At 40.6% G+C, this 11,346-nt stretch overlaps 1 protein-coding gene across 1 annotated transcript in view; it reads right to left on the reverse strand.

Annotated features, from left to right (window-relative positions):
• Positions 1–11,259, reverse strand: part of KIF13A (kinesin family member 13A) — a 233,544-nt gene extending 222,285 nt beyond the window's left edge. Inside the window, exon 1 of the mRNA XM_011962918.1 lies at positions 11,175–11,259. Coding sequence (XP_011818308.1) covers positions 11,175–11,233 — 59 coding nt within the window. The 5' untranslated portion in view covers positions 11,234–11,259. The remainder of the gene's footprint in view (positions 1–11,174) is intronic.
• Positions 11,260–11,346: the final 87 nt, after the last annotated feature.

The raw sequence follows: 11,346 nt of genomic DNA on the forward strand, positions 1-11,346 counted from the left end.
AAATAAAAAAAATTAGCCGGGCGCGGTAGCAGGCGCCTGTAGTCCCAGCTACTCGGGAGGCTGAGGCAGGAGAATGGCGTGAACCCAGGAGGCAGAGCTTGCAACGAGCTGAGATGGTGCCACTGCACTCCAGCCTGGGCAATACAGTGAGACTCCGCCTCAAAAAAAAAAAAAGAAATGCACATTCCCAGGCTTCACCCTAGACCTACCAAATCAGAACCTGTCAGGGTAGGGCCCTCCAGGTGATTCTGATGTACATTCAAGTTTGAATACCACCTATCTTGTTACTACTGCCCACACAAAATCATTTTTGCCATGTCGTCTCTCGTACTTAAATATGGAAATTATCAACTTTTAGCTTCACTATAATGTAAAAGAAAAGTTCATGTTGTCACACAATTGCAAAGATGTATTTTTGTGCTGGCAATCATGAGAAGAAATGCCTTTCAACTAGCAAGCAAAGGACACTAAAATGTTTCATGAAGATGCTCTTATTTGTAATCTCTAATAGAAACAATTGTAAGGCCTAAAAATATAGAAATGGTTAAAAATTCAAGAGCATATATTCGATTATTAAAATTATAAATGTGAAAACTATGACTATGACTACATGTAGCATGACAAAATATAAGCGGAAGAAAAGCAAAACACAAAATTATAACAGCAAATATTTGTATTACATGGGCAAGGACAAAATAAAGGTTGAGGAAAAATAACTGATTTGTTAAGCTTGGTAGGACAACGATTCTCATATCCCTTTTTTGTTTCTGTCATGCTTCTTATAAAGTCACCTATGCAGAAACATTTTAGAGTGTCTAACAATGCAACTTTTAAAAAAGATACGATTGTGCTTTGACGTGAAAAGTACATCGCAAGGATAATTTGATAAAATAGTCCTACCTGATCAATGACTCACCGAATTGTTAATCTCACAGTAACATGAAATTAACACTGGATTCAATCAAATGAGGGGGCTTGGACTGGTGAACTATCATGTCTTTCTAGTCCTGTGAGTCTAGGAGGATTCTCCTCCCTACTTTTCCTTTTTAACCTTAGATCTACAATTGAATATAAGAATTCCACATTTTTCACAAATAAAATTTTACAGAGTTTAACCTTAGACTACAATCGAATATAAGAATTACACATTTTTCACAAATAAAATTTTACAGAGAGCTGTGAAAACTTTATTTTGTTTTTATTTAGTTTTCACCTCGTTGCTCAGTGGTAAAATATCAAATAAACTAATTTCCAAGGAGGAATTTCTTCTTACATTTGCATGTCTAAATATCCAGAAATATTTTGTAGAGTGGTCTTTTTTGAAAAAATAGCTACTGGATCTCACATAAATCAATTGTTGTTTTAATACATGTTTTCATCTAAATTTTAGCATTTCCATTACATCCTTTGTTGATAGCTCTGACATTAATAAAAATTTCTCATATGCCAAGGTACAAAGTAATCTCACTAAGTGCTTCTGAATGTCTTGTTTATTTCTCTGCTATTCTGTTTCCTTTGCAGATAATATTCTGAAAATTTCTTTAAATTCTAAACATATAAACATCTTCTCTGCTCTTGTTCCAGGGAAGATTTGAGAAAGGGTAACTTTAGTTGGATTACCCCAATAAACTGATATCTGGAGAATGTTTACTATTTGAGGGAAACTTATTCCTGTAAATTTTCTTAAAAATATGAGTACATGGCATGTGCAATTTTATTGAAAATTGAAGACAGTTCAAGTTTTCCACTATTTCTAGCTGGATTTCGCCACAGGAAGCTGAGTTAAGTAGTGGGATGATAAACTAGCCATTTTGGTACTATTCTGAAAAGATGTAAGACAAAAGATATAATATGGCATTTTCCTCCAGCCCAATAGGCATACACCTTTTTAAAAAGGACAAAACAATTTCTTAACTAAAATTTTTGCAATAGTGATGCAAAAAGTATGATTTTTAAAAATTTTCCAGCCGGGTATGGTGGCTCACGCCTATAATCCCAGCACTTTGGGAGGCCAAGGAGGGTGGACCAGGAGGCCACTTGAGGCCAGGAGTTCGAAAACAGCCCGACCAATGCAGCGGTTTGAAACCCCATGTCTACTAAAAATACAAAACTTTAGCCAGGTGTGGTGGTGTACACCTATAGTCCCAGCTACTCGGGAGGCTGAGGCACAAGAATCGATTGAACCTGAGGGGCAGAGGTTGCAGTGAGCCAAGATTGTGCCACTGGACTCCAGCCTAGGTGATAGAATGAGACTCCATCTAAAAAAAAAAAAAATTCCAGCTTTTTGTACTAACAAACTATCTTTATGAATGTGGGTAACTGAGTTGTCTACAGTAGCTACTACCTTCAATTCTAGCATTTATCGAAGTTCTTAAGAAAAAGAAAATTATTGCTTTTATTGTTGGAAGTTCAACAGAAAAGGGATTTGACAAAAACTTTTAATAATAATAGTAACTGCAAAGAGAATTTACAAAATGCTTTTGGTGTGGGGCATTCTTGAATCTAAGCACTGAGAACACAACGATAAATCATGTCTAGTTCTTGCTCTGGAGAAATCCCAGAGTTTAGCTGAGATACAGTTACATCTGAGAAATGTCCTTTTTTTTTTTTTTTTTGAGACGGAGTCTCACTCTGTCACCCAGGCTGGAGTGCAGTGGCCGGATCTCAGCTCACTGCAAGCTCCGCCTCCCGGGTTTACGCCATTCTCCTGCCTCAGCCTCCCAGGTAGCTGGGACTACAGGCGCCGCCACCTCGCCCGGCTAGTTTTTTGTAGTTTTTAGTAGAGATGGGGTTTCACCGTGTTAGCCAGGATGGTCTCGATCTCCTGACCTCGCGATCCACCCGTCTCGGCCTCCCAAAGTGCTAGGATTACAGGCTTGAGCCACCGCGCCCGGCCGAGAAATGTCCTTAACATAAAATACACCAAAACAAACAAACAAAACAATGTGCTTTAGGGAGAAAACAAAAAGCAAACTATAGGGAGAAAATTATCATTAACATCCTCAGATAGACAGAGAAGACACCACAAAAGAAACAAGAATAAAATGCTTAAAAAAAAAAAGGAGGCCAAAAAAAGAGCTCTTGAAAATTAAAAATGTGATAGCAGAAAAGAAAAATTAATCATAAGGATTTAACATAAGGCTTGTAAGATATAGTGTAGGAAATCTCTCAAAAGGTAAGACAAAAAGACAAGAGGTGAGAAGTAAAAAGAAAAAAGAAAACCATCAGAAGACCAGTTCAGGAAACCCCATGTCCTATTAGGTGTTCCAGAAAAAACCAGAGAATACAAAGAGAAAGTCTTATTAATGAACTAATTCAATAATATTTTTTTCAGAACTGAAAGATATGAGTTTCCAGGTCAAAAAGGCCCACTATTGTGATTTAACAAAAACAGGGAAAAAAAATTCTAACAGATTCCAGAGGGGAACAAACTAGGTCACACCCAAAGGATTAGAAACCCAAATAACTTCTCAACAGAAGCAATGAAAGATAGAAAGACAGTGGAATAATGTCTTTAAAGTAGAATATGATACACAGCCACACTATCAATAAGGTGAGTAGGTGGAATTAAGATACTTACTTTTCAGTTTCAAAAAACTTCACCTTCCAATCATGCTTTCTTAGGAAACTACTGAAGGATGTGCTCTACAAAATGGAAGCAGGAAACCAAGAAGAAGGGAAAGAAAATAGAAAAATAGGAGATTCCACACAGAAGAAAGGTCAAGGGAATCCCCTGAATGATGGTGCGGGAAACCCCAGGGAGGCAACTGCTCCAAGCTGAGAGGGCTACCAGATCACAACAGAACACACAAGAATGGCCAAGGAGAAATGTCTCTAAGAGGAGGAACTCCCAAGAGCACCTGATATATTTGAAAGTCTTGAAAAAAATTTAGGCAAGCAGCAGAGAGTTTGGATGTTGATGTAATAAGTACATAGAAAAAGAAGCAAAATAAAGAAAAAAAGAGGGAAAAAAGCTAGGCAAAACAAAAAGTTTTGTATAACAAGAGTTCATTGAACAACTCATAGCTCAATGTCAGCAATGTTCAGTGTAGTCATATAAATAATGTCAACACTAAATACTGATCCAACCAAAATTACTATTTTGGGAAAACAGGGAGCAGGTGGGAAGAATTTGGGGGTGAGGTGAGAATAAAGCAGAGAAAGAGAACAAAGAGAGCAAATAATAAACTAGCACTACCAGAATGTTATTCAGAAATATGGCGGGAAATTCCAAAACAATGAACTAAAACCACTAAAAGTGGTTGCCTCTGGGGAAAGAAATGAAGAGGGGGACCTTTTTTTTTTTTTTTTAACACAGCCTTTATAAATTATATAACTACTTCACACTTTAAACCTGTGTACACAGGTTTAAAAAAAAAAAAACAAAAAACCCAGGGCCCAAGTTCTTATTCACTAAACCTATGGTTTTCAAAATATAAGTTTGTGACTCATTAGTTAGTTGAGAAATAATTCAGTAAGACATAGCCATCATTTTTTTAATGAATTCTAACAGAAGGGGACGGAAAAACATAACATACAGTTAAGAGTATTTTTTCATGAAACTTTGAAATATACATATACAGGTTCATAATTTAAAATGTATTTTTAACTGTTGACTGTCAACAATATTAACTAACAACTCTAAACTATACTGCATTATAATTACTTTTAGTTTTGTTTCTTTTTCTTTTTTCTTTTATTTTATTTTTAGTTTTTTTTTATTTTTTTGAGACGGAGTCTCCCTATGTCGCCAGGCTGGAGTGCAGTGACATGATCTCGGCTCACTGCCACCTATGCCTCCCGGGTTCAAGTGATACTCCTGCCTCAGCCTCTGGAATAGCTGGGACTACAGGCACCCACCACCATGCCCAGTTAACTTTTGTATATTCAGTAGAGACAAGGTTTCACCATGTTGGCCAGGATGGTCTCAATCTCTTGACCTAGTGATCCACCCGCCTCGGCCTCCCAAGGTGCTGGGATTACAGGCGTGAGCCACCGCACCTGGCCTGTTTATTTTTCTTAACACTTCTTACTATCATTCCCAACACTTTCATTTTTGTTTTGTTTTGGTTTGTTTCTGTTTTTGTTTTTTTGAGTCAGGGTCTTACTTTGTAACCCAGGCTAGAGCGCAGTGGTGTGATCTCAGCTTCCTGCAGCCTCGACCTCACAGGCTCAAGCGATACTCCCACCTCAGCCTCCCAAGTAGCTGGGACTACAGGTGCATGCCCAGCTAATTTTTGTATTTTTTTGTACAGACAGGGTTTCACCATGTTGCCCAGGCTGGTCTTGGACTCCTGAGCTCAGGCAACTTGCCCACTTTGGCCTCCCAAAGTACTGGGATTACAGGCATGAGCCACTATGCCCAGCTCCAATGTCTTGTTTTTTAAAGTAAGATTTCATGTACCTTTATTTTAAAACAAATTGAAAATGTTAATAGCTAACGAAAATAGTCCATTATAACGCTCCTTCAACTCCCACTCATGTCATGCCTGAAGAATGGTCACTCCTATATTAGTGAAACCTAAATTTTTTTTAATTTTTATTTTTTTTGAGACGGAGTCTTGCTCTGTCACCAGGCTGGAGTGCACTGGCGCAATCTTGGCTCACTGAAACCTCCGCCTCCCGGGTTCAAGCATTCCCCTGCTTCAGCCTCCCAAGTAGCTGGGACTACAGGCACACGCCAACACACCAGGCTAATTTTTTGTATTTTAGTAGAGATGGGGTTTCACTATGTTGGCCAGGATGATCTCCATCTCCTGATCTTGTGATCTGCCTGCCTCAGCCCCTCAAAGTGCTGGGATTACAGTGGTGAGTCATCGCACCGGCCTTATTCTTTGCTTTCTTACAATTAACTCTGTAATATGGGCAGAGATAAGAATAACAACACAGAAAACATAATTCAAAGCACCACAGGTGATTTGATAATGTGAAGTATTACTGCTTCTTAGGTGACTTATCTTTCTAATTATGTATGACTTTCACTAATATTTAAATTTCTGGTCTACAGAGACACAGGAGCCAAGGAACCACCCTAGAAGCCTTCAGCATGGTGGAGAAAGCCAGCTTAGAAATAAAAACTTGCAACATTTACAGACTGAATAGCCCTTATCCAAAATGCTTGGGACCAGAAGTGTTTTGGATTTTGAATTTTTCTTGAATTTGGAATATATGCATTATATACCTACCAATTGGGCATTTTTTTTTTCTTTTTTTCTTTTTTTTTTTTTTGAGACAGAGTTTTGCTCCTGTTGCTGCTCAGGCTGGAGTGCAACGGCTCGATCTCGGCTCACCGCAACCTCCGCCTCCCGGGTTCAAGCAGTTCTCCTGCCTTAGCCTCCCAAGTAGCTGGGATTACAGGTGTGTACCACCACACCCAGCTAACTTTTCTGTTTTTTTGGTAGAGACGGGGTTTCACCATGTTGGCCAGGCTGGTCTCAAACTCCTGACCTCAGGGGATCTGCCTGCCTTGGCCTCCCAAAGTGCTGGGATTACAGGTGTGAGCCACTGCGCCTGGCCCCCAGGTATCTGGAGCATTTTGGATTTCAGATGTTCAGATAGGGATACCGCTGGTGAATAAACTAGAAAATACACACAAAGTTGATTAAGGGGAAGCTTTCTTCCACTGACCCTCCCTCACACGATTTGCAAGGTATATTGTTCATCCTGCCATACGGAAAATATGAACAGGAAGCTAAAAACTTTCATGCTCTTCTACTGAGAGCCCATATGTAGCCCAATATTTTATTTTTACGCAGTAGGTTATTACGTACTTTATTTTGGAGTCTCACCTTACAATTCACTTACATAAAATAATTAAGAACAAAACTTCTGTAGAAAGCAAGTTCCACTATATTCTTTTCACAGCATAGCATCACTTCCTAAAAGTCACGGGGATCAGACCCATAAGCCAACCACCTATATTTTAAAAAACCACCACTACCATTCACACTGAATGTAAAAAAGAATGAGTAAGTCTTAATATGCCGGTATTGAAAGATTCCAAAGGGGGCCGGGTGCAGTGTTTCACGCCTGTAATCCCAGCACTTTGGGAGGCGCCAGGCAGGCGGATCACGAGGTCAGGAGTTTGAGACCAACCTGGCCAACATAGTGAAACCCATCTCTACTAAAAATACAAAAAAAATTGGCTGGGTGTGGTGATGGCAGCCTGTAATCCCAGCTGCTTGGGAGGCTGAGGCAGGAGAATCGCTTGAACCTGAGAGGCAGAGGTTGCAGTAAGCTGAGATTGCGCCACTGCACTCCAGTCCAGACAACAGTGCAAGACTCCGTCTCAAAAAAAAAAAGAAAGATACCAAAGATACTGCTTAAAATACATATAAATAAGATACTTATTTGTGTACATAGTTGTGTGTATTAAAAAGGCACATATATATCTGGAAAAAAGGCATGAGAACTAAATGACAGTGGCTACCCATTTTCAGAGAGGTGAAGAAATGGGCAAAGTCGGGATGACAGCAGGGGTGAAGAGGAAGACGTTTCACTGTGTATGCCACCCTTTATAGCAAGTTAGGGATTCTCATTCCATTGTTCCCTTCATCCTACTCCATCCCTTCACCCACACCCACCCCACCCCCAGAACTGTCTTGCTGTTTTGTTTTGTTTTGTTTTTTGAGATGCAGTCTCACTCAGTTGCCCAGGTGAGAGTGCAGTAGAACGATCTCGGCTCATGGCAACCTCCACCTCCAAAGTTCAGGCAATTCTCCCGCCTCAGGCTCCCAGGCAGCTGGGATTACAGGTATGCTCCATCACACTCGGCTAATTTTCATATTTTTAGGAGAGACAGGGTTTCACCATGTTGGCCAGGGTCGTCTCGAAGTCCTGGCCTCAAGTGATCCACCCACCCTAGCCTCCCAAAGTGCTGGGATTACAGGTGTGAGCCACCTCACCCAGTCCAGAACTGCCTTGCTTCTGAATCGTACTCCACACCCTCACTCACACACGTACAATCACCCAGAAGCAACATGTGGCAGGTATGCTGTATGCTTTCACTTTCCTTGACAAAGGACTCTCTCCTCATCTTGCAAAAGTGAACCTGTACTCTCAGCATCCATAAGACCACACAAACACCACCTGTCTTGGCAAGTTGCCAGGACCTTGGGTAGCATCCACAGCCCCTCTTCAATGTTCCCATCACATTTGCTAAGCCCTTGCTAAGTGCCAGTATGCGGGAGCATGAGGCATAAAGAGAAGTAGGGCAAGGTACCTGCCTTCAGGGAGTTCACAGCCTCAAGGGAGAGAAAGAAAAGGAAACAGAGAATTTCGAAATTATGTGGTTCAGGAAATAGCAAAAGTATACACCAGTGTAATTTACCACGTTGTATTTTAACGATTTTTTTCCTCTCTCTCCCCTCTCTCTCCAAGGTGAGTGACTCTGGTGTAGGTACTAGATCCACAAGTATCTTAGAATCCCCTACGCTGAGCATGGTATTGAAATGATCTGAACTTCATGTCTCCTGGAGAGCAATGCAATGGTATTTTAAGAAACAAATCCATATGTCTTAATGTTTCAGAATGGTGATCAGTATACATAGCAACTACTAACCGGGACCTATGCAATGTATTACAATACTAGAATTTCAGCAACAAAACAAACATCTTTAACCTCAGAGATCCTCTGATCTTTTAGTCCTAGCTACACAGTGTTGGCTTTGGTTTTGTAAATGGGGAAATCATGAAAGTTGACCCCACCTGTTTGTTTGTTTTTTTCCCCTGGACATCAGTGCACTCTCACTTGCTGTTACTGGTAAGACTGAAAACTTTCACCCACTAACCTTGAATTTCTATCCATGGTTAATTCTTTGGTAATTTCTTGCAACTTTCAGAAAAACAGTACTTCTCAATTTGACACAGGTTTGCCAATATGCATTTAAAGACCTCTTACACTTCAAACCTTGGACTTGTAGGTATGAAAAATAATAACATTCTCAGTATTCTACTCTTCACCTTTGCCCTGCCCTGAGCACTATCTAAAAACCAAAGACAGAAATGAATTGCAAACATAGCATGAAGCATTGCTGCAATTAATCAACACAGAACCCAAGGGAGGAATTGTTTCTATTTTTAAATGCACTGTTACTTTAAGGGAAAAGTCTGTGGAGAAATATGAAACCAAGCTGCACAATGAAAATAAAAATGCATTTGGTGTCTTCATCTGTGCAAAGACAGTAATCCTAATGTACAAGGAGCACTGTTTCCTCAGTTGTCTGTAAATGAAATGACCGGTACTCAGACAGAATCCCATGGAAAGCTCATCTGCTACTCAAAGAATTAGATCTGTCAGAAGGACAAAACACGAGAGTACCCATATTTCAATGCTATTTTTATAACTCCAGATAAGGGACTATCACAGTAAGTAAGCAGATGAATAGATCCCAAAATCACCCTTCAAATCTTTACCTAAAAGATCCTGATTAGTAACTAACATGGTTCAGCCCGAAAAATGATCAACTGATTACTTAGCATTTGGAACCAACTGTCCACAGTTATAGATTCTATCCAAATTCCACAAAATCAAATCTGTTTCTCTTCACAAATGACAACACTTCATGTCATTAAACAGTAGCTAACAGTCGCACTCCTTATGGTTAAGAGTGACAAGGAGCAGGTGCCAAGCCAGCAAGGAAAACAAGCAGCAGCTACACAACTGAAGCTAAAAAATATTCTACCTGTTCCCCCAGACTGCTTTCAGGAATCTGACCCAATAGAATTTTTTCCCGAAACAATATAACGATATCCAGTTTGCGGGGGACTGGGGCGGTACATTCGTTGGTGATTTGGGCATCTAATTTAATCTGTAAATATTTAATGTACTCAATGAGTTGACTTACTATCACCATGAAATATACTATACTTTCTACACTGCTATAAATGCATCTAAAAATATATCCATTACTAAACAACATTCAGTACAATGTACAATAAACACTACATCCAGTGTTAAATACAACATTTTAAATATAGCTTAGCTATTTAGTATCACCACCAGAATCTGCTAAAGGTAGCAGAATGTTTGCAAACTGAATAAAAACTGCTATGCTCAACACGAAAAGCAAAGAATCTCCAATCTTATCTCCTCATGATTTCTTTCCCCAAATTTGGCAAAACTGAGCTTGAACACCACACATTATAGAATGGAGGCATCGCTTCTCTAGGCAATAATGTAACAAACCCTGCTTCAGAGTCTCTCTTCAGTGAAAATCTCTGAAGAACGAAATTCACTAAATTGTATTCCATCGATCAACAGGTGATTCTTGGAAACAAAAACTGATATTCATTTCCAATGAAAATTAATTTTGTAAACTATCCCGTTTTTTCACACGTATATATTCACAACCTACTGCATTATTATATTGAATGAATTCCAACCGATTTCTTCTCAGAGGCTTACTAGAAAAATGCCAAATATTCAAATTATTTTGGGGCATTATCCCATACTGCTGCATGGAACATAATAAGGATCCAACAGTTACCACTTTTCAAATGCAAATATGTTGCCATCTAGTAAATACAGCCCCTTTTTAAACATCCCTCAGTGTCTATACAGTTCAGGGCCCTACTTTTGTTTCTTTGAAAATCAAAATTCGCGCATTACATTGAGGCATTATCTCAACTCAGCAACAACTACTAAAATAGGTGTTAACCAGCCCAGCCTGAGTCTGCATCGTACAAGACTCTTGCTCTATTTTTTTCCTCCCATTTTACACACACTATCCCTAAACAATTCTGCCAAAGGAAGCAAACGCTGCAGTGACGAAAAGAATCCCGAGCACTGGGTTCCACGAACAATGAGGACGTAGGCTGGTCACCTGCCGGCCTCGGGCCTCAGTTTTCCTGTCTGTAAAATGTGGCGGCTGGGCGAATCACCTATAGGGTCCCATCCGGCCCTCTTCCTCCCGGGTGCCTCGCAGCCCGCCCGGACTCAGCTGACTGGTGCTGGCTGTGGCCAGGGTGCCCTGCCTGCCGCCGCTCTAGATGGAGGGGAAGGGGGGCGAGGGAGGAGAGGAACTTGGACTTGCAACAGCTTCAAACAGGAGCGGGCGACAAACTTGAAGCCGTCCTCCTAACAATAGGAAAGAGCACTCCCATTTTCCCGGCTCAAACTTGCAGGACCCCGCGAGGCTGGATCCTCCCAGCCGCCCTCTCGGAACCCGCTTTACCTTTCTCCCTGTTTGGTGTTAGCAGGAGGAGGGTGCAGGACCGTTTGATTCCCTTCCATCTCCACCACGCACTTGGTGTTCAGTTCCAGTTCTGAAAGCACAGAGAGAAAGCGACGTTGCAAAGTCCAGCATCCGCGCCTCCAGCCCGCCCGCCCTCCAGCCGCGCCGCGCG

The sequence above is a fragment of the Colobus angolensis genome, unplaced genomic scaffold (genome assembly GCF_000951035.1).
Source record: "Colobus angolensis palliatus isolate OR3802 unplaced genomic scaffold, Cang.pa_1.0 Scaffold6, whole genome shotgun sequence".
Classification (NCBI taxonomy): Eukaryota; Metazoa; Chordata; class Mammalia; order Primates; family Cercopithecidae; genus Colobus; species Colobus angolensis.